The following is a 22676-nucleotide window of genomic DNA, read 5'->3' on the forward strand; positions in this document are numbered from 1 at the left end:
CTGAAAACGACAAAAACAAAGGACAAAGGACAAAGTAACTAATCAGTGGAGCGACTTTGATGTGATTAGTACGGTCAACTTTCCACTTTTTGTCATAATGTCCCAAGTCAAAGAAGAGGCAATATCGGAGTAGATAATGACGACTAGGGTTTCGCTGCTATTCGGTTTTATTACTAGCAGAGAATCCGCCATGTATACAAATTTCCAACTTACTACAGCGTAATACTCACATGTTTTAATAAGCACCTCTCGGTATATAATATATGGTATATGGAAAGATGGAAAGGTCGTTCTATAGAACTGTGCTTTGGTTGAGAGCTGATTATGTCGAGGATTTGCCCCACGACCACCAAGAATACAGCAACATGATGACAGAAAAGTCTGTTTGCCTGCAAGGAAGACAAGAGTGGCACAGACGGGCCTTAGAAATTCCCTTCAACCAGGGTCATATGCAGCATCAACAGTGTGAGAGTAGAGATAGACAAGCGGCGAAGACGAATCTTTTATATCGAGGGCATTACCGGGAGGTTATAGAATATATCGCCAACAGAGCCTGACTCGACAAAAGCACCATTTGAACACACCTATGTACCAGCATGACTTCAGGTAGGTGTTAAGTGAAGGCTTTAGAGCGTAGAACAAACAAACGAGCAGACACAGTATGTATCAAGAACGAAAGGAGTTAGTAGCTTAATCTTTCTCCTCGTGATATGGGATGTCTCCTCCAATGTCAGGGGGCAACAAAAAACAACTTTCAATTGCAATGATAGTGACCTTGGAGAAGAATGACTGGTCAACCTGGCAGATTACCTTCTTATCCAATCTCTTTCGTCTCCCCAACGTCCACTTATTGTCCCCTCTGCATTGACACTTCTCTTCGACGTCCTTCTTCCCCTTCAATACCACCCTTCTGCGGTTACCTGTGAGTACATGGTGTCTCCACCCATCTCCTCCAGTAGCCACTTACCCTGTATTCGTCCCAGCGCACGACGACCCTACGCCCCTGACAGGACTTTGCGTAGACAGCACTGTCACCCACGAGTGAGTATCCCCGTGTCGCGTTCATTCTTTTGGTTGCGTATCACTAACACCGTGTTATTCATCAGCGCGTGACAAGCTTGGGGGCCTGGGACCACAACGAGGTTGTTTCAATCCTAAAACAAGCGTGTCCCTTGCCCGGCATCTGATACTCCACCCCCCCCCCCCCCCCCGGAGAACGTAAGAACACTGACGCATAAGCCGCATTGACAGCACATTCTGACAACTTACCTTTTTATACAGGCACCAATGTCCCCGAAATCACTGAGGTTAGCAGGACCCACCAAAACAACCAATTTCGAGCCAGTCGAACTAAATGGGAAGAATTGGACGAAGTTGGAAGATCATGAGGCTCAGTTGGCAGCATATCTCGGATTTCAGAATTCTTCGGACCTTCGAGAATTCGCTATCTCGTGGCCTACCTTGATTGCCGAAAAGTACTTCGCACCGGCGGCTCAAAAGATGACAAAAGCTGGCGCCTTCGGATTTTTATGCAATTCAGGATCACGAAGCGAAATCATAGCTGTGGACTCATCTCCTGAGTTGGTATGGACCTGGCAGCCAGGAGATCCTGCATACCACCAAACCATCCAGAAACGGAAGATCGTGGCTTGGACTTTGTGGAAGATGGTACTGCACGTCAAGCAATACAGGGATACGGGCTTTGCGGAGAATCTGTCCCGAACGCAAATCGAACAAGCGGAGTTTTTGAAACGCCATGCATCTAACAAATTCGGCCGTACCTTATCTTTCCCAGAAACTATGGACAACTTCCCATGCCCTGAGCTTGGGCCCCTGACAGATAAGGGGGAGAACGAACTTGAATGTTACAATCGTTGCTGGGAAGTGCTTCGATATCTGGGCAGTGGGTTTCATAAGGGAAACTGGAAGCGTCGGTTTGCAAATATGGAGGTTATGAAAAGTGGTCGCATTGTGAACGATTCGCACGCCCCGTCGTGGATGCAGACGGTGACACAGACTGGACTCCCCGATCAATCACGACCCATCGAGCTCGAGATATTCTGGGTGCACAACGAAACCGTTGCGATGTACCACGAAACGGTGCTTGCTATTCAACAAGCTAAGAGCAGACAAGTGGCTGTACCGGGTCCGCAATTCACATTCCCCTGGGACCCTCGAGTTTTCCCCGGTGTCCAGCAGTTCCGTGATAACATTCGTCGTTGCCTAAACTGCGAAGCATTAGGTTTAGATTTGCAGAGCATTCGGGTCCACTGTTATGATGAAGATGAAGATCGACACCAACAAGCGGATGCTTTCACCCAGGATTGGACGAAGTTAAGGGAATTCTTTGAAGATCCGGAGCATTCGAATTTTGTTCTTGCGGTGTGCCTGGAACCTTTCGACATCGATGATCCAATGCTCTCTATCTATGAGGATGGCAGTGTTCCCATCGACCCTCTCCTCTACCTTGCCACGTCGAATTCCGAAATTAGTGTCGAAAAGGAAACTCCCGATGAACAACACAGGGACAACTAGGAGACTGTCCTCATTCTACAGACATCGCCTGGACTTGGGAGATGCCATCACAGAGGCAGGCTTGTGATGCCACTAGATGACCCTTTATCGGTTCGACGACCTTTGTGATTAGGGTCCTGCAACTTTCAATGAAACTAAACATTTCGATTTACCTTAGGAGCAGTTTTATCTATCACCACTGGGAGGGTTACTTCCTCGTAACATCTATAACCAGGATGAAATTTAAATCGAGATATGGTAACATGAGAGACGGGGTAGACAACCAGCAAGCACGGGGCTTGCATATAGGAGTCGCATGGTCCGTGATAATTGTGGGAGCCTTCGCGTAGATGACGGTGGTTTCGTGTACTGTTACATGTAATATGAGATTCAAAATGTGCTTAGTGATGATGGCCAACCCTTACAGGCCAGGGGATATTTCAATCTCCTGTCACCCTAGTTTGGCATAGACAGATGACATCTGTTTCTATATTGATGGAGGTTGGAATTAAGGATGTCACATCTCGAGGTATAATGGTTGGTCGAAACCTATTACACAATCCCATTCCCGACCTGCCCAAGAAGCCTACAATTATGTGATAACTATATTGCCGTCGATAATATAAATTCTGTCTTCACTCTACTGACATCATTCATCTGAACCCCAGATTTCCACTTCCTCTTTCGACAGTGGCACAAACGGCTGCGATATGTTGTGACCCACGTCGGAAAGTCTCTCACTTTTTGCCATGCATTCACCTCCCGGTGCACAAGGGATAGATGGGTCCTCTTTGTTTAGCAAGATTTTCATCAATTGATTTTCACCCTCATCCTGTTCGGCTTCGGAGATCAGCCGGTATTGCGTTGGAAGCTTTGGATGTTTCCGCAGCACGCTGTGCAGTTTGTTGTCTTCTGCGCTTGGTACAAGTCTTTTCCAGCGACACATTCAACCTGGTCAGAGCTCCAGAAATCTGAGTTTGCGTCGGGGGATTTGATTGAGATTGCGGAGTGGGACGAGTTCAGTCTAGTGAGGTTTGTTTGCGAGGCATTGATTGCCCATTCTAGGAGAGGTTCAGCGATGAATTGAATCCAAGGTCTTCTGAATTGAGAATGATATCAGATTTGGAAGGGTCTTCTTTTCGGGGCATGATTAATCTGAGAGGCGTGCCATGGTGATCACCACTGGGATGATTGTAGGAGGAATTTTCCACATCTCAGATTTCCCGCTTTGTGTTGTGGGTGAATCCAACAGAGCCGTATAAGGCTCAAGACGGATATAAGCTTCTTCACAAATTTGAACCTTTCAGGTTTCAGGTGAGTGACGATGTTGTACACAGCCTTTTGGAGGCTTGTCGACTCTAAGTAAACAGAGAACTCGTGGGGGAGCTGTCAGTGGGGAGATGCCCACTGCCTGAGCCTATTCCCTCGCATCTGCAGTGGTCATCGCATCTTCCCGCTTACAGGGCGAAGGAGAGAGAAAGAGATTTCTGACATACCATCGAGGTAAGAGTTGGGTATTTATACCCCATCAATATGCGAAAGAACTGCCCATTATGCTGGGGAATCAGATCACCTACCACATGCCTAGAAAGATCGACAAAAGGATTATTGAAAGGTTCTACTAAAAGGACGACTCAAAAGACGACTCAAAAGACCACCCAGAGGACATGCTGATGTCTTATACCCGGTCCAACATCACATCTTTTACGCGCTGTGAATATCAATCGAGAGTCTGGTACCCAGACTGAACTTGCCCGAGCTGGCGGTTCCCCCAAAATACACATGTGAGGGAATGGCCTCCATATGAACAGACACTTCAAGGTCAGCAGTCGGCCTTCATCCACCGCTGCAATACCGGAACGGGGATCTCGGATACCTACCAAGGCCATGGCATGATAACCCAAGGCCAACAGTCCATTATCCATGGGACCCAGTGCAGGTGGTAGTCTCACTTCCGTACAAATATGTACCATGAGGTCAGCGTGGATCTTCATACCTACCTACTAGTCTCTGAGGGCTATCCGTGTAAGGCTTAGACTAGCTTCCCCATAGGTGATCCCCTGTATACCTAACACTATAGTTGCTCTTCATCCTGCCGGCGAGAATCTTCGGGGAGGTGCCACAGACATAGGAATACTGGCTACAGGCAGTCAGTCCTTCCAGCAACAGCCTATCCTAGCTAACAAGATTACTGGAGCTTTGGCTCGAACATCAACGAGGAAGATAATCCCCTGTTATGAGAGCTGTGGTCCTTCAAAGACAGACTGGATGCCAATGCACGAGGCAACCTACGCTTTAGTAACCCCCTTGAAAAGTCAGGCGTTGGCTGCAAAGCATTGCAATAGCATACATGTCCAATTCCCTACTATTGACCTTGGTGGGGACTTGAAATTCTATGACTAGGGTGAACAGCAAGCAATGCCATGTATCGTGTATTCCCAAACAAATTAATGGACATCTGTTTATCGTCTGCCTGCAACTTCATCATTACACGGACGTGCCATGTATTCAAAGACCTCATATTTCCTTTTATCTGCAAACCCTCCGAGCCCGCTATCAAGCTATCTAAAAATGGCAATCAGATTGTATCCCTGATAGGATCCTTCTCAGCATCTTCGATCTTTTTCAAGAATTCCGCCGCAGCTTTAGCATCGCCGGGGAAAATATTCTCAGCAATCATTCGGCGCGGTGAGCTACCAAGCCATTGGAACAGAGAGAAATCCCGGAATCGATCCGCGCGGAAGATTTCCAAAACCTCTAGCGGTTCATCGTCGCTCAAGTTCTCGACAAAGTGTCCCATATTCCGAGGCACGATGCCGACGTCACCGGCCATGTAGTTGAATGTTCTGGCGTTTCCTTCCGCGGCAAATATCGTAACTCGGGCACGACCTTTCTTGAAATATGACCATTCATCGGCATTAGGGTGCCAGTGCATCTCGCGTAGTGCGCCCGGGGCAATCTCTAAATGTGCGGCTGCTACGGTTTTTGAAATTGGGAAGTTGGTGGAATCGGTAATACGCACACGACCGCCGCTGGTTTCAAGAGGCTCTTGGGCGTGCATGTGGTGAGTGAAGTTTATCTTTGACTTCTTGAATGTGCGTGGTTTTTCTTGGTCAATGCTTCCGGGGTTTGAGCCTTGGAATATGTACTTCTCGGATGTCGGGATATTGTCGAATTGTTCTGGGGACATCCGGAAGTTTTCTCCTAGAACTGCTTTGGGGGTGTGCGCTGGGAACAGGGTTAGTACTTGGAATTCATAGATCGAGACTTAGACGAGTTAACATACCCAACCAATCAGTCAAGACGAAGGTGGACTCTTCGGAGAAGTTCCCATCATCGAAGATCAGAAGGAATTCTGTGCCATTCTCACCGAGACCTTGGAGCGAGTGTGGATGTCCAGCAGGGAAATACCATAGATCTCCTGCCTCCAGGTCGTCCATAAAAGTGGCACCTTCCAAGTCTAGCGCAGTGACTCGTACTTTTCCAGCAAGAACATACGCCCATTCGGCTTCAGTGTGCCAATGCAGTTCACGAATAACCCCTTGATCCAGACGCATGTTCACACCGGCGAGCTCGCGGCTAGTCGGCAGCTCACGGATAGTTGTTTGTCTAGTCCATCCGCCTTCCTATACATACATGTTTAGATAACGATGTACAACACATCATATTACAATGACCATACCTCAATCCGAATATGTGAATCTGCAAAACTCCATCGCATATTAGGCATACTGCCATGATCGGTACTCGGCGGACGAACAAGATCAGGGTTCTGGCGTTCGCGATCTCGATTCCGCGGTCCCATCACGGTTGTACCATCTCCATTGCGGAACGGCAGTGGTTGTCGCTCATCGCCAACAGAGTCGACCTTGTGGTCATACGGGTCCCGATGTCCTGGAGAGAAAGGCGGGTGTCGTGAAATAGGCTGTTGACCGAGCCATTCTGCGGGATGGCCGGCTGGTACTTGGAGTAGCTTCTGTAGGCTGTGATCCGGGGCAGGGATAGCCCATGTAGCCTGGAGACATGCCAGGTTTAATAGGATGTGTGTAATCTGCATGATGAGCTTGAAAATGAATGAGTTACACGGAGGAGAAAAGAGGAAGTTCTAAGAAGGTAAATGCACGGCGTCTGAACTCAAAAAATGTTGTTTCTCCGCATCGACGTCACGACCTTGGGCATATCCCGGTCGCATATCGTGTCTCCAACTATTTACTCCAACAGATTTGCCGATTACATTTCAGCGCCCTCTGATGATCTTTTGAGGGGGATGACGGAGTTTCAGTCTTTGCCGACATCGAGATCGAGTTCCTACACCGCGGGCTCCACATAAAACAACTTCCCTTCATTTCAATCCGTCCACCACCTCACCTCACCACCAATGTCTAGCGAAACAGATGCCCTGTTGGGCAACCACAGACGCTCTAAGCCATCTCAGTTGTCCCGGGTATCCAAACACCTGCGCAGCGACCTCGACCCGACATACGGCGACCTGGTCCTGATATTCTGTTACGTCATCACCGGCCTCCTGGACAGCTCCTCGGTACTCATATGGGGCTCCTTCGTGAGCATGCAAACCGGCAACACTGTATATTTTGGCCTGGGTCTCGTTGGCACTGAAGATGATCGCTGGATCAAATCCGGAGTCTCTATTGCGGGGTTCTGTCTGGGCTCGCTGTGCTTCGCCACTTTCCACCGTGTCTTCCCGGCGAGACGGAGATGGGTGCTCTGTGCGTCGTTTCTTGCTCAAACCTTGTGTGTCTGTATTGCCGCTTTGATCGTTACGATTTATCGGCCGGCCCGCGGCGCGCCCTTGAGTTGGTTGGTCCTCGTCCCGGTGGCGCTCATCGCATTCCAGAGTAGTGGGCAGGCTGTGACGAGTCGTGTTTTGAACTTCAGTGGCTTGACTAGTGTTGTTCTCACTAGTACTTATTGTGATTTGTTTTCGCATCCCGATTTCCTATCGAGGAAGGTGATCGGTCATGCCGAGGAGATGCGGCGGATTGGCGCAGTCTTGTGTTTGTTGCTCGGCGTGGTCTTGGGGGGTCTCTGGGCTCATAGCTCCGTGGGGATGATGGGGGCTTTGTGGACCGCGGCGGGTTTGAAATTAGTGATTGTCGTCACTTGGTTGGCCTGGAATGGAAAGTGTGAGGAGGATACAGAATGAGTTTTACAAGACAGGTGCATGGCCGCGGTACTATATACATTGTGTACTGGTGTTGATGTTGGGTTGATATAGATGATACTAAAATGATGATACTAAAATATACTATCTCAGCTGTATGTAATGGTGCTAGTTCCCACTATTATGCAATTGGTTGGACCTTCTTTCCATTGAGTTGAAATAATCATGTTAATACATCGGGTCCTTCCAAGGTTCGATATCTATATTAATAACCACGGGCCATGGCAATTCAGGGGGAGGAGATGCGGGGTGCCGCGCTAAATGTCTCCAAAGCCGTGGTTTGACCTCGTCTCTACCTGGTATAGTGATAGATCATGTTGAGAAATTGGAGTATTGGAGTAAGTCCTTTCAAAAGCCGAGGCCGGGAAGGTGAGGGATGGTCTTGTACCTCGCCTTTCATAGTTATATACTATTACAAAGTAATGGGCATTGCCCATATGCCTGGTTATAGCGATACATATGATTCTGTGAAGTTCCTTTCTCAAATTAATGAAATATTCTAGACTATGGTTCTTTTTCCCTCCTTTGCTCTTTCTTTCTCTTTCGTTTTTAAAGCAGCAATATCAATGGTTGACGGGACATGTAGCACTCGCAATAGAAAGAAGCAGAAACATTACAGCGAAGAGAAACACTTCCCCAAATTCCCAAACTGGGCATGAACATGATTGCAGAAGAAACCCGGTCGGAATAGTAAGAGGCTATACGAGCCAATCCAAGCAAGTCCAAGCATGGATAACGGCCATGGTGACTGACTCAGTGTACAGTCACTCCTCCTTAGCCTCAATGGCTTTTTTTTCCTTTTCCCCTGCTTGCGCGGGACTTCTTGGATGTCGTAGGTTGCTCTTCGTCTTCCACCTTTTTCAAGTCAGACTTGGCAATTTTGACATGCTTCTTTTCGATTTCCTCAACTTTTACAACAGCCTCAACAGCCTCAACAGCAGTTTCCTTCGTATCTTCCTCATCTGTATCAGAGCCAACAACAACTGGATCTTCTTCATCTTCCTCTGTATCTTCACCAGACTCTAGCTCATTTGCCTCGGATAGAACTTTGAAAAGCCGATCCATGTCTTGCACCACGCGCTCATAGACGGAGTGGATCGACTCAAGTGCCTGCCGCTTCTCCCCAAATTTCCCTTTCCCTTTGATGTTGGGCTGGTCAAGTGGAGACTGGTAGTATGTGCTATCATATTCCAGACTTCTCTTGCGCTTTTTCGCTTGCAGGTATTGAACGGGATCGTAACTCAGACGAGCCTGCTTTTTCCATTGTTAGATTGTTTCATCTTCATGTCGCACACTGCGTTGCTTGAAAATTTTAAAGGGAGTCGGAAGCAAGGATGCAGAACTCACGGTACTCCCTTCGTCATTACCCTGATGTCTGTCGGCTTTCACTCTCTGATTCTCAGGCACTAGCCCGGAACATTATTAGAACGTAATATATCTTGAGAAGATAACGACTTACATAGCGAGCATTTGCCCCTCCATCTTCCTCCAAAGTAACAGTTCATACAACTACCTCCCTTCATATACGAGCTGGGGCCGTCGTACCAAATAACGACACAACTTTGAAAGGCGCCAAAACCAGCCTTGCAATACTGGCAGGCTTCTTTGTGTGTCATTACATCTCCACAACGTTGACCATGGGCAGCAAGGGCCTGCCCGTTGGTGGAGAGAGTGGTGTGACCCTCTCGAGATGTTGACCAATCGACATCTCGGACAGGTTTGAGTTCAGATATGACCTTGCACAATCGCGACCTATTTCCTAGGTCTTCAACATTAACATTCTTATTGTGGTCCAAATAGAACAGGTGATCTATGAAACCATACTGTCAGCACCAACCTAGATGGCTATTGTACGGATTTAAACAAGGACTGGGTAACTGACTCCCGGTGGCCATGTTGATATCAAACCCTGCATCCAACTGTGCTCATTAACAACTGGTACAACACTCAATATTATGATACGGAAAGCCTATGAACTGATGGGGCCGATGAAGAAAGATATCCAGTGTTGGAGGATGAAGAGGAAAAGAGGGTTCAGGAAATCTATTCCCTATTTATATGCCACCAATCCACGGGGCCGAAACACAAACATGGCCTCATGTAACAACTTTTGACACATATCGATCAATCATACTATATTTGGATCCTACAAAGCCCAGATCATGATGAGATAATGCTTTTTCTGGAGAGTCCATTGCACAACGTAAGTCGAAGTTCATATATTCATTGCCTGGTCATCATCTCGTCCTAGAGGATGGCGTTACTATGTAGTGTAGGTAGGGCCTATAAGAAAACCAAAAACGAACCTCAATATCAATAGCTCCGTTGGACCGTCGCAACAGGGCCAACATAATGCCTTCTTCCCTCGAACGCGTACATCAAAAGACTGACGATAAACACACCAACGAAGATGACCACACTCCAATTGAAATCTCGCTCCGAAGGGAAAGGGCTGGGAGGCCAGAAAGACCAAAAGAGTGCGAAAAGAACATAAAGCAGCCCAATTATATTTATTGCAAGACCGAAAGTACCAAGACTCCAACGTCGAGGAGGCAACGTTTCGGGACAGGCGATCTTCCGGTAAATTACACAGCTGATCGACACCGCATAGGTGTACATGAGCGCCGCAACATTGAGAGAGATAATCGCGTTGAATGCAACTTGCGAGCCGATGTTGATGAGCGACAACAAGCCGCTGATCATACAGGAGAGTGCGATGGCTCGCACTGGGATTCGCCGATGCGGGTCAACTCGCGAGATCCAGTCCGCGAATGGTAGACCCTGATCCCGTGCGAATGCATATGTTTGACGTGCGGTTGACGCATTGAAGAGGATGTTACTGAATATAACTGGAACCAATATTATTGCTGTGAGGCCATTGACCCCCGAGGTAGAGAGGAATTGGCGGAATACGTAGATGAAGGGGAACCCGGTGCTGTCGTTGAGCGCGTCGGGTACGGAGGGTAGAGCGAAGAGGTATCCAATGATTATTACCAATGCGAGTATTCCGTTACCAAAGTATCCCCATGCGATGGCTATTGGTACGTATCGGCCTGCGTCCTTGACTTCTTCGGACATGTGTGCAGTAGCGTCGGAACCTGTAGGCAGTGCGTATGTTAGCGTTGTACCTGGACATAGTGATACAGTGCTATACATACTTAGAGAGCCATATATAGCGGTAATTTGACCAATCATCAAGCTGATACTCATAGTAGACCAACTTCCACCATTGTGGAACGAGGTAAATACGGTTTTTGCGGAGTTGTGAGGAGCCATAGCGAACAGGACAACCACAATGACGACCCAGCATATCAAATGTAGCGCGAGAAGGAGGTTCTGGATTCGTGGCATCCAGCTTGCTGCGTAGACATTGAAAAAGTAAATGGCAGCTATCATCGCGAATACAAAGAGCGTTCCTTGCCAATTTTGGGGCTCGTAGCTCGGGTCACGGAGGGAGATGAGACCTTGGATGATAGTCCCGGTTAGGAAGGAGCCAGATGCAGCACCTGCCTGCCAGGCTAATACGGACATCCATCCTGTATCGCGACGGTTAACGATTGAGAGGGGTCATTACACGAGGAATCTCACCAGTGGTGTAACTCAGGAACTTCTGGTAACGAGGTGAGGAAAACTCCGATACCCAATGGTATTGGCCTCCTGACGTAGGTGCCCTAGTGCATCGAACAGGGATATGTGAGAAATCTCCGACCATGAAAGACATCGATCAATTAGAACTCACATCGAAGCCATCTCGGCTAGTGAAACAATGATGAAGCCAAACCCAACGAAGGTCCACATGTAAGACCAAAATACACCAGCGAGGCCGCCATTTTCGAGACCTTGCGTGTTTGAGCTATTCCGAGGGGATTAGTGGCTTATGTGATGCGGTTTGCAGAGACTTCCTCTTACATGAGTATGAACTCCCAGGTAGCTTGAAGGACCGCTGAAAAGCTCAATGCTGCTAGGGGTCGAAAGTTGCGCTGCGAACACATCAGTTCATGGTGTCAAATTTCCATTCAGGGGGACGAATAACACCTTCAATTCTTGTATTTTTCCCATACGTGTCATATCATCCTGATCCTGTGGGCTGCCCTCCATCTCTGGCCGACCTTTCGTGGGGTTTTCTTCTTCCATCGTGTGAACTCTGTCAAAGGATCTGATATGACCTTGTGTTTGCGGGCTTTCTGGTGGCATTTTGATAATTGACGTCGGTCGAAAGAGGCGTTAACATATCAATACTGTTTAGTTATGGAGGAGCTGACCTCAAATGTCAGATATTAATCAAAGATGAAACAGACGACCTGAGATTGGAGATACAAAGAAAAAACACAGACTGGACTTTGTCAAGTCTAGGCAATCTCGGCTGTTCCGCTGCAAGCATCCCCTAGAGTGATACACCGAGTCGACTTTGAAGCCGAATTTCACCCCACCTATATGTTACATACCCCTCGACGGGCGATGAAATCTACCGACACTGTACACAAGAACACATGGCAGGGCCTTCACCAACAGTCGGACCGGATTCGGCTTAACTTCTATAAATGCTGGGGGTAATTTGAAGTGGCACAGCGCGGTTTAATCCATATTTGGTGGGCAAGGACCTCTCGTCGTCGGGTGGACTAATACTTTATCCCTGTCAACCGCCGTACTGTGTTTACTGGCATCAGCGCTCCCGTGTATCATCGAAAAGAAGAAAGGAAATCCAACACCAAGCCCATTCCTCGGGTTGTAGCACGTAAATCGATGTCTCAACTGAATTCACTAACGAACCTATCAAAACGCCACTCGCGGGTTGCTGCTGCTTTGATTGTCTCCCCGTCCGTTGAGGACGTTAATTCCATTCCGTATGTCGGCTTCCATCTGCATGTTCCCGTGTGGACGTAAGACCAATCCAATCCCAGGGTTGTACAATGAAATTTGATTTGGCAGTTGTTCCGAGGAGGGTTGACCTTGCCACTGGGGATAAGTTTGGGGCAATTTAAAACAAATGTGCCTCAAATAAAATCACATGGGTGTTGGGAATAGTGAAATAAATAAATTTGCGAGATTCCTATTGCGGTATGTCTTTATTTTTAGAGTCCTGCCTGCGCACAATGTCATCCCCCATGTACCCTGTTAGTTGCGATTGCAATTAGGCAAACTAGAATTAGCTACACACGTATTCCCTATGAAGTACTCCATATCTTTGGCGCGGGATAGTTCTACTATAAGGGTACTGGGCATCATTTTACTTTGTTGTATTCGGCACAATGTAAATGTAACGATGCAACTCCACCCTCCGAGTCACCATAACCCACCGAGTACATATCCAACTCCCTACATGGAAAGTAACAGAAATTTGCACTTGCTTTCACCGGAGTATGGTGACTTTATTTGTTTCTAAATCTACGGTATGCCACACTAGGGAGAACCCCATTTTGTGCTTGCTGGAACATTAAGCGCCCAAGTGATCCGCAACATGGTTTGTCGGACCAACCGATTGTAGCCGTCGATTACTCAGTACACAGTACCTCGATAGCTACAAATGTACTCCCGATGTATGGTTCCACCACTAGACACAATGGGTTTTAATTTGTCGGAATATTCCGTGGGGCTTGTCAATCCATATACGGGCCGCCAAGGATCAAGATATCTCACAAAAAGGCAAACCCACGTATTCCCAAAATCGAAAATCAAGCTAAAGACGCGTAACAAGAATCCAACGGTATATCCACATCCCATGTCCCCGTGGATCAGCTAATGCACCAAGGTCAAACCTCAGTTTGCATCCAGGCTGAGAGTGGATGGAGATCTGCTATTCGCGATTAGGATACCCTGCATCACGGCGTCAATTTTCTGAGTCAGCTAGGTTGTTTGGCTCCAGCTGAATATATCCTCCATCGAATTCCTAGGAGGAGGTCAGGATATGTTTCTTTCTTTTGGCCATGTCAACTCCTTCCCCAGTGCCACCGGGCATGTCACCTCCGCTGACAGTGGATACCGAAACAAACCATAATGGATTAATTACAGTCATCGCATCTTTCTCGTTATTTTTGGTTCTGGGGTCGCTGGGGATTCGTGTGCATTCTGCATACAGTAGAAGAGTCCGTCAGTTGGATGATTTGACTTTTGCGGCCACTGTGGTATGTCTTTCCGTCTCAACTAATGCGGACTCCTTTAGAAGATCTTGGTGACTGACCTTGGATAAATCTAGATCCTCGCCTTGGCACAGATATCTGTGATCTTTGTGCAGATCTATCTTGGCTGGGGAAAATCAAAGTTGCTGATGGCTGATGAGTATTGGAACTCGATCGAGAAGGCGAGTGGCTGTGATCAGGATACGGGGTATGATTTCTGACATCTCCTTCTAGGCTGCTTACAGTGCGGATATCCTCTATATTGCAATATTATCCTCATCAAAGGCGTCAACGGCTCTTTTTTACCGGACCATTACTCAACGTAGCTCGCAATGGATGAGCTATGCTCTTCTCACGGTTACTCTACTCTGTGCTCCTATTACTATAGTTCTACTGTCACTCCGCTGTGATCGGCATCCATGGCATAATATCAACAAACAATGCTCCGTTTTGGTAGGTCAAGGTAACTTTCAATACTATATATTCGTTCACTCATATTCGTCTAGTTCCCCCACTGGCAAGCCGTCACAGCATTGGATATTATTTTTGAATCTATACTGTTACTCTATCCTATCCGGGCAATCATGCAACTGCAGACGACACTAAGCAACAAAGTCATTGTAATTCTGGTGCTTAGTTGTCGGCTTTTGTACGTTCATGCTCTTCCCTAACTAGTTTCATACATCGACACTAACCATAACCCGACATACTTACAGCCTCATACCTATCTCCGCGATCCACCTCCATTACATGAGTCAACAAGTCAATTCGCCAGATCCAACACTCGAAGGGAGCTTTGCTACGGTTGTGGCGGAAATTCATGTGGCACTCAGCGTTCTTGTGCTCACGGCGCCATTAATGAAACCATTCATCGCGGCCTACGTTGACGAGAACGGGCTCGCCTATACCGACGACGCCTCCAATTCACGAACCAATCATAAGATCACCCCACATTCCGACCGATCGAATGAGACATATCCCGGGTCGCGGAAGAGTAATTCTCCTGCGAAACACAGAATTTTGAAGAGTATTGAAATATCGGTGGATCGCGACAATGTGGAGCTTTTGGAGAGACGATGACGCCCTCTACGGGAGGCCCGGGATACTATATACACTTAATGACCACACCTATTAGGAACCATTCATCCTTCATTGTTTCTCAATATTGGCCCCCAGAGTGGTCTCAATAGCTTAACCTGCAATTTAGTCTACGATGGTGATAAGATTTACGTGTAGAGTTGAATTAACACCCACTTGAGTAAGGTTGACAACCAGATATATATTCACTTCAGATCCGCCAGGTCCAACTTCGGATATCATCGGACAATATTTCATGTGAAAGCCAGCAATACCAAGGATCTAGACATATCATTGGTGACACTGACAGCGGACCGTCCTTTCAAACACGAGGCTGTACCACCAAAGCCATCACACACAGGACATCATCTCCATATCGGGCTGTTAGGCGGCGGAACCAAGCGATCAATTGCAATACACTTGCAAGATTTCAGCGCACCCCGTTCGTCTGAGCGCTCTACGGTATTCAGCTATAGGTCTTTCCCCAGCAAACTAAAGAAGTTCATTTCCCAACTCTCATCCTGTGGCTTCCAACTCCGTAAAGCTTTCCCCACACTATGACATCATCAGTTTACAGCTAAAATCGACCTTTTTGACCAAAATATTTTGTTCGGGCATTGCCACGCATTTGTTTCCTATCTCTCATCCTAATAATCACCGAAAGTGGTCGTGATTGCTACGGACCTCTCAATAGCGACCCAAGTCACTGCCATGGCAGATCCTCACCACCTCGGTACCTCAAGTCATGACATTGACAGAAGGAGTTATTCAATAGAAAAAGAACAAAGAAAGCGATCGGAAGTTGATCACATCTCTCATCTTGCAGACCCATTCGGGGATGAAGAACTTGCCGAAGTCAAGTATCGGACCTTGCAATGGTGGCAATGCGGCATGATCATGATCGCAGAGACCATATCTCTTGGTATTCTGTCCCTTCCATCGGCTATGGCAGTGCTAGGTCTTGTACCGTACGTTTTCTGCTGTTTCTAGCTATTGCCCGCCTAACAATATTCTCACCAATTTCTAGCGCAATCATTCTCATTGTCGGACTTGGTATGCTCTCAACTTATACTGGATATGTGATCGGCCAATTCAAACTCCGATACCCGCAAGTCCATAGTATGGGAGATGCTGGGGAGGTGATGTTCCATCCCGTGGGCCTAGCTCGCTTTGGTAGGGAGTTTCTGGGAACCGCTCAGCTACTTTTTCTTATCTTCGTCATGGGGAGTCATATCTTGACGTTTAGTGTCATGCTGGATACAATTACAGATCATGGGACTTGCTCGATTGTATTTGGGATTGTTGGATTGATCGTCTCGTTTATATTTGCCTTGCCTAGAACTCTTCGCAAGGTCTCCTGGTTCTCGTTTGCTTGTAGGTATATCGATACCTCTTCCGCAATGAGCTCCTTGCTAATAACCATAGCCTTCGCAAGTATCCTCGGAGCACTTTTGATTACTATGATCTCCATTGCTATTCAGCGTCCGGGTGATGGCAAGATAGATGTGACTACAACAGTCAGTCTTTCAAAGGGGTTCCTAGCCGTGACAAACATTGTCTTTGCTTATGGTGAATACCTGCACCAATCGGATATCCAAACCTTCAAACTAATTCCTACATAGCTGGCCATGTGGCGTTCTTCGGCTTTATTTCTGAGATGAAGACTCCAACGGACTACCCCAAAACGCTATACCTGCTTCAAATTACCGATACAAGTATGTATGTGATAGCTGCTGTTGTTATATACATATACGGTGGGAAGGATGTGGCTTCACCCGCTCTAAGTTCGACAAAGCCGATAACAGCAAAGCTTGCATACGGAATTGCTATTCCTACAGTGAGATATATCTTGGAAATGTCTCTGCCTCACATGAAAGGTTCCTAACTTCATCTTGTAGATTGTCGTGTCCGGTGTCATCAATGGGCATGTTGCCGCAAAATACATCTACGTCCGCCTTTTCCGGGGCACTGATCACATGAAGAAGCGCACATTCCTCTCCATCGGGTCCTGGATTGGGATCACTTTTGTGTTATGGGTCATAGCCTGGATTATTTCCGAGGCAATCCCTGTGTTCAATACGTTGCTCAGTCTCATCGTGAGTGTGGCTGGGAATTGCAAGTGAGACAACTACTGACTTGGATTGACTGAGTAGACTTCGCTTTTTGCTAGTTGGTTTACCTGTGAGTGATATTCCGTGCAAAAGAAACGTCGATAGTGCTAACCTGAATCAAAGACGGCCTGAGTGGTATGTTCTGGTTGTTCCTGAACCGAGGCCAGTACGTGGCTTCCTGGAAAAAGATGGCTCTAACTGTCATCAACCTGGTGATTGTCGCGATTGGTGCTTGCTTGGTATGTCAATGCTTCTAATACTAGACCATTTGTCACAATACTAATTTGATATAGTGTGGCATGGGTCTCTGGGTGTCTGGTAAGGCTATTCACGATGATAAGAGTGGTGCCAGCTTTTCATGTGGTCCTAGGGGATGAAGACCGGGACTTTGAGTGTACAAAATCCCATGTATGTGTATGAAACTACCTGAACAGACATAGTTCGACTTTCTTCCTAGTGAATTCGTGTAGGCAATCCCAACATATGGGGTCATTCTTTGCTTGCCTTACCTTCGACCTGCCCTCAATATCTTAAACTTCTGTGGGGAAATACGTAACGATATAGTCGTTATACCACGCATGACTCAGCCTATCACCGATAAATGGATCTATGGGTCGATGCCATGACGTTTCGCAAGATCACCTGTTGTTTTGGGTTCTACAAAAATGTCTTCGAATAATCTACTTCTACGGGGTAGACCTCCTGCAATACTTGCAACGCGTATATGAACGGGCTCGCAGTGATCACCTAATTAGTGCCAACGGTTGGTACATTACGACCGAATCAACCCCTTCATTTATCACCCCCCACGAGTCTGTAAAATGGCGAACAATGAGACCCAAACGTCACCGTCTCCGCACAATACCCGGGGAGCAGAGCATGATTCAGCGAGCTTACGAACCATGTTCGACGATGGCGACACATACGACGTCCCCGATGCGTTAGAAAACAACATGGGCTCTGCAGAAAGCACACCCGATAAAGAGAAAGAAAACATAATCGTGGACTGGGATGGTCCAAATGATCTGGCATGGCATCCGACTTCCCTGTTTCGTGCATGTACAGGTCTAACACCATTATAGGAGATGCCGAAGAACTTCCCCGCATGGAGGAAGTGGGTGATCACCATAATGCTAGGACTGATGACAATATGCGTTACTTTCGGCTCTTCGGTCTTCAGCACAGCAACGAAAACAACAGCGAAAAAGTTCGGCGTCTCCTCAGAGTTGATGGTGTTAGGTGTCAGTTTGTTTGTACTCGGCTTCGCCTTTGGGCCTATTATCTTCGGTCCCCTGTCTGAATTGTACGGTCGGAAGCGTCCGCTGTTTCTGGGAATGTTTGTCTTCGCAATCTTCCAGATCCCCGTCGCAGTAGCCCAGAACTTGCAGACTATCTTCATATGTCGCTTTCTAGGCGGACTATTTGCCAGTGCACCGCTTGCCATTGTGAGTCTGCTGTATCCCTTCCAACTCCACATTGACCCTCGCTCATTGGACTTTGTTCCCTGCTTAGGTATCCGGTATCCTGGCCGATATGTTCGAGCCGGTAGAGCGAGGCATTGCAATGGCCATCTTCGCTGCGGCAACCTTCATTGGCCCGGTAGCTGGACCAATCGTCGGCGGGTTCGTAACGATGTCATACTTAGGCTGGCGTTGGACGGAGTACATCACAGCTATCTGGGCGTTTGCTATGGCTGGCATCGGAATCCTAGTAATTCCCGAGACCTTCGAGGGGACACTACTCAAGCGACGTGCTAGACGACTACGCACCAAAACCGAGAACTGGGCTCTCCATGCAAAGGTAGAAGAGAAGGTAGTGAGTCCTCGAGATATTGCAGTGCGATACCTTCTACGCCCTTTTCAAATGCTCGTGCACGAACCCATTCTTCTTCTTATTACCCTTTATGTCGGCTTCATCTATGGGTTTCTGTACCTATGTTTCGTGGCGTATCCTATCTCCTTTCAAGAACAGCGTGGCTGGAATGATGGCGTTGGAGCATTGCCGTTTGTCGCTGTCATTTGTGGTGTTTTTTGCGCTTGTCTCATTATAGTTGTATTTTCATTGACGCGGTATCGAACGTTCATGATCCGTAATGGTCGCGTTCAGCCAGAGGAGCGATTGCTTCCTATGATCATTGGAGGTATCATATTGCCCGTGGGCATGTTTTGGTTTGGCTGGACGTCAAATCACCACATCACTTGGGTTCCTCAGGTTGTATCCGGGGCCTTCTTGGGCTCAGGAGTACTATTGATCTTCTTGCAGGTATCGTTATCCCTATTGGAGAATACCGGCTATTTCACACATACTGATGATTATTAACAGGGCCTCAACTATATCGTGGATGTTTATCCCACGTATGCAAATTCTGCGATGGCAGCTAATTCCTTCTTTCGTTCTTGGTTGGGGGCTGGGTTTCCCATGTTCGCATCGGCAATGGTGAGCTTCGTATTTTTTTCCTGGTGCTGCAATAATTAGGCTAATTACCATCCAACATAGTTCCACAACCTTGGCGTCAATTGGGCGATGACTTTGCTAGGTTGTCTAACCGCCGCCTTGTTCCCTGTGCCCATTGTGTTTTTCATCTATGGGCCGAAGATACGGTCGTGGAGTAGGTTTACTGTAAAGGAACAATGAAGGGTCCGTGGAGCAGAAGCCAAGCGGAATCATGGTATAATTTCATCCGATATAATGATATCTGTAATTTTGACTGAAATAATATATTGGTATGAACTGATCCAGTATTATCAAGTGGAATATGCGTATTTCACGACATCTTGGTATTAATAGCACGAGGCCTGGGGGAGTATCACTCCTTTGGTGTTTCATCGTCCAGTTTTATGCAATTGCAATGACCACAGTTATGGAGCCGGTTACATCGGTTCTCGGCTAGCAATTCGAAAATCCACCCAAAAGACAAATATCAATGACACGTAGTTCATCTTATCGCGACCGAGGCACAAATCGTCACCAAATTTCCCATCGGCCAGGTCCGATGTGGAGCAAACCGTGTATGAAAAAGCAACATCCCTACAGCACGGCCTAGCCAATCCCCTAGTAGAATGCAGCTTACCCCGGCTTTTCACCAGGACCCCAGGGGTTCAGCTAAGCTTCCCGGGGTAACGCATGTCGCTTGAAGCAGTCATCACAACATCCCGCGATGGAGGAATCCGGGGAAACCAAGACTTTTAGCTAATATTATCTCTCCTTTTCATGACTCTCGAGCACTTCTACTCCACTCTTCTTGAAGACTTGTCCGGATATGTGTTCGGTTCCACACCTTCGCCAATGGGAGTTGTTAACCATCGCTCCGGGGTATGCCGCCCCACGCACTGCTCGGCTCCACCGGTATCAAGATCGTCCGGTAGGCGGCGTTCGCCGTCTAACACCCAGATGAGTGCATATATGATCTTTATATCCAACTTCATATCGATTTGGCGGGGCAATGGGTGTGGCATGATCTCGAAACAATAGATCTTGGATTCGCCTCTTTTCAATACCGATATTGCACCATGGCGCCGTATTTTGGCCTCCGTGGCCCTTCCCTGAATAGGGCTATCATGTGGTTGGTCGTGTGTCCAGCCTTTGTCACTTATGGATACAATCAAGGTGTGATGGGAGGTCTGTTGACTTTGGAATCCTTCGCTGAGACCTTTCCACAAATGAACACTCTTACTGCAACCGATGCAGAGAAGACCTACAACTCGACCATTCAAGGTAAGCTCAATCGCTATATTCGGGGCGCATATTGATCCCAGATGCTTTGTACCTCCACCGCTTGGCTCGTTTCTCATACCATATTCTTTCAGGCACGGTCGTCGCACTATATACCGTTGGTGGAATATTTGGTTCGCTATCATGTATTCAATTCGGTGATAGGCTCGGCCGCCGGAAGGTCATCCTATTCACCTCCTTCATCTCGATGATTGGTGCAATCTTGATGGCAACATCCTTTTCACTTCCACAATTTATCGTTGCACGACTCGTCCTCGGATATGGCACCGGCGGTTACGTCGCTACAGTACCCGTCTGGCAATCCGAGATCTCGAAGCCCAACAAACGCGGTGCGCACGTAGTAACAGACGGTATTTTCATCGGCGCTGGTATCACGTTCTCGCTCTGGGTTGACTTCGGCTTCTACTTTGTGAAGACCAACTCGGTTTCCTGGCGATTCCCCTTGGTCTTCCAGGTCCTGCTTTCGCTGATGGTCATGAGCTTTGTGATGCTCTTCCCTGAGTCGCCCCGGTGGTTGGTAAAAAGAGGTCGCACCGACGAGGCGCGGGAGGTTCTGGCGGCGCTGGACGACGTCGACCCTCAGTCGGAACAAATCACCCTCGATATTCGCGATATCGAGACGTCCCTAGCCCTTTCTGGAACGGGTTCCTGGAAGGATATGTTGAAGATGGGCGAGCAGCGACTATTCCACCGCACCGTGCTAGCCTGTATGGGCCAAATGTTCCAGCAGATGTGTGGAATCAATCTGATCACTTTCTATGCCACGACCATCTTCGAGCAATATCTCAAGCTCGATCCCGTCCAGTCTCGTATCCTCGCTGCATCCATGTGCCTAACACAGCCGCTGGGCGGCCTCCTGGCTTATTTCACTATCGACCGTCTCGGTCGTCGCGTGCTTATGTTGTGGAGTGCTGTCGGGATGTCAATCTCAATGGCAATCCTAGCTGGAACAACTTCCGTGCAAAATAACACAGGCAGCTTGGTCTGCGCCGTGGTATTCCTTTTCGTCTTCGAATTTATCTTCACAGTTGGATACTCGGGCTTGACGTTCCTATACGCCACAGAGGTCGCTCCACTCCAATGCCGAGCATCTATTAGCGCCATCTCCGCTGCCGCCGTGTGGACGTTCAACTTCCTTCTTGCTGAGGTCACGCCCGTCGGTTTCGCTACCATCGACTGGCAGTACTATATTATCTTCGCCGTGTTGAACGCTGCCATCGTGCCGACTGTTTACTTCCTCTTCCCAGAGACGAATGGCCGTACTCTCGAGGAGATCGATGAGATCTTTTTGCAGTCGCGCAGTATCTTCGACCCGCCCCGTATTGCTCGCTCGCTTCCACGCATGCACGTGGCTGAGGCTCATAGTGTGGATATCGATGCCAAGGAGGTTAGAAGTGGCGATGAGGCCATCGGCGAAAAGCCCAAGGTGTAAATCATTCACGAAGATATGAAATAAGGGTCCTGCTGGTTTATCGGGATATGTAAATAGGATTTCCAACCGTGTCCCTTGAGCGACCGGTTATTATGAATTTATCAAACGAAGTATTGTTTTGGTTGCAGATTATTTTCCTGTTTCAATTGAAAAGGGGGGGTTAATTGGTAGATTGAGGGGTGGCATGTCGGTCCGATGATGCGAGCAAATGTCTCACTTCTACTTGGCGCCGTTTCAGACTATGCTGCAGAGTTTCATCTTGCCAAGCATCCTTATTTCCTTGACTTATTTGGAGAGCTGCCTGTCGATCACTTGCGGAATAGTGATTCCCCCCCCCCCCCCCCCATCGGGGTATGTTGTTGAACAAAGTAGAGAGAGTGAAGAAAAGTGAAAACAATGTACTATGCCCGTGATGTTTACTCCTCGGTCGCGGAATTCACGAACTGGGAACGTTGATAGTAGGTGAGGTTATTTGCGAAGGAATATCTCCGGATGACAATGTCTTACTTCAA

At 47.7% G+C, this 22676-nt stretch overlaps 10 protein-coding genes across 10 annotated transcripts; 6 read left to right on the top strand and 4 right to left on the bottom strand.

The window, feature by feature from the left end:
- Positions 1–1287: 1287 nt before the first annotated feature.
- N7455_009053 (uncharacterized protein) lies at positions 1288–2535 on the top strand (the record flags this gene model as incomplete). Its single annotated transcript, XM_040958736.1, has 1 exon — positions 1288–2535. One exon carries the CDS (start codon positions 1288–1290, stop codon positions 2533–2535), a length of 1248 nt encoding a protein of 415 aa, XP_040810822.1.
- A 2557-nt stretch (positions 2536–5092) lies between these two features.
- N7455_009054 (uncharacterized protein) lies at positions 5093–6571 on the bottom strand (the record flags this gene model as incomplete). The annotated part of the gene is made up of 3 exons (XM_040958746.1): positions 5093–5742; positions 5801–6140; positions 6197–6571. 3 exons carry the CDS (start codon positions 6569–6571, stop codon positions 5093–5095), a joined length of 1365 nt encoding a protein of 454 aa, XP_040810788.1.
- Positions 6572–6892: 321 nt separating this feature from the next.
- On the top strand, positions 6893–7678 carry N7455_009055 (YoaK family protein; the record flags this gene model as incomplete). The annotated part of the gene is made up of 1 exon (XM_040958765.1): positions 6893–7678. One exon carries the CDS (start codon positions 6893–6895, stop codon positions 7676–7678), a length of 786 nt encoding a protein of 261 aa, XP_040810771.1.
- Positions 7679–8476: 798 nt separating this feature from the next.
- Positions 8477–9591, bottom strand: N7455_009056 (DUF3716 domain-containing protein; the record flags this gene model as incomplete). Its single annotated transcript, XM_065606071.1, has 4 exons — positions 8477–8950; positions 9044–9102; positions 9156–9506; positions 9579–9591. The coding sequence occupies 4 exons, from the start codon at positions 9589–9591 to the stop codon at positions 8477–8479; spliced, it is 897 nt and encodes a 298-aa protein (XP_065461020.1).
- Positions 9592–10009: 418 nt separating this feature from the next.
- N7455_009057 (uncharacterized protein) lies at positions 10010–11890 on the bottom strand (the record flags this gene model as incomplete). The annotated part of the gene is made up of 6 exons (XM_065606072.1): positions 10010–10794; positions 10855–11232; positions 11285–11367; positions 11436–11549; positions 11606–11657; positions 11758–11890. The coding sequence occupies 6 exons, from the start codon at positions 11888–11890 to the stop codon at positions 10010–10012; spliced, it is 1545 nt and encodes a 514-aa protein (XP_065461021.1).
- A 1730-nt stretch (positions 11891–13620) lies between these two features.
- N7455_009058 (uncharacterized protein) lies at positions 13621–14892 on the top strand (the record flags this gene model as incomplete). Its single annotated transcript, XM_065606073.1, has 5 exons — positions 13621–13818; positions 13890–14020; positions 14058–14265; positions 14319–14461; positions 14529–14892. The coding sequence occupies 5 exons, from the start codon at positions 13621–13623 to the stop codon at positions 14890–14892; spliced, it is 1044 nt and encodes a 347-aa protein (XP_065461022.1).
- Positions 14893–15600: 708 nt separating this feature from the next.
- N7455_009059 (uncharacterized protein) lies at positions 15601–17377 on the top strand (the record flags this gene model as incomplete). Its single annotated transcript, XM_040958809.2, has 8 exons — positions 15601–15857; positions 15917–16263; positions 16315–16458; positions 16512–16726; positions 16788–16985; positions 17043–17070; positions 17124–17239; positions 17294–17377. The coding sequence occupies 8 exons, from the start codon at positions 15601–15603 to the stop codon at positions 17375–17377; spliced, it is 1389 nt and encodes a 462-aa protein (XP_040810775.2).
- A 444-nt stretch (positions 17378–17821) lies between these two features.
- N7455_009060 (MFS transporter) lies at positions 17822–19634 on the top strand (the record flags this gene model as incomplete). Its single annotated transcript, XM_065606074.1, has 5 exons — positions 17822–18028; positions 18083–18445; positions 18513–19262; positions 19323–19436; positions 19497–19634. 5 exons carry the CDS (start codon positions 17822–17824, stop codon positions 19632–19634), a joined length of 1572 nt encoding a protein of 523 aa, XP_065461023.1.
- A 593-nt stretch (positions 19635–20227) lies between these two features.
- On the bottom strand, positions 20228–20455 carry N7455_009061 (uncharacterized protein; the record flags this gene model as incomplete). The annotated part of the gene is made up of 1 exon (XM_065606075.1): positions 20228–20455. The coding sequence occupies one exon, from the start codon at positions 20453–20455 to the stop codon at positions 20228–20230; it is 228 nt and encodes a 75-aa protein (XP_065461024.1).
- Positions 20456–20509: 54 nt separating this feature from the next.
- Positions 20510–22262, top strand: N7455_009062 (putative MFS sugar transporter; the record flags this gene model as incomplete). The annotated part of the gene is made up of 2 exons (XM_040958768.2): positions 20510–20714; positions 20807–22262. 2 exons carry the CDS (start codon positions 20510–20512, stop codon positions 22162–22164), a joined length of 1563 nt encoding a protein of 520 aa, XP_040810737.1. The 3' UTR covers positions 22165–22262.
- Positions 22263–22676: the final 414 nt, after the last annotated feature.

The sequence above is a fragment of the Penicillium solitum genome (genome assembly GCF_028829755.1).
Source record: "Penicillium solitum strain IBT 25940 chromosome Unknown utg000005l_segment0_segment0, whole genome shotgun sequence".
Lineage (NCBI taxonomy): Eukaryota > Fungi > Ascomycota > Eurotiomycetes > Eurotiales > Aspergillaceae > Penicillium > Penicillium solitum.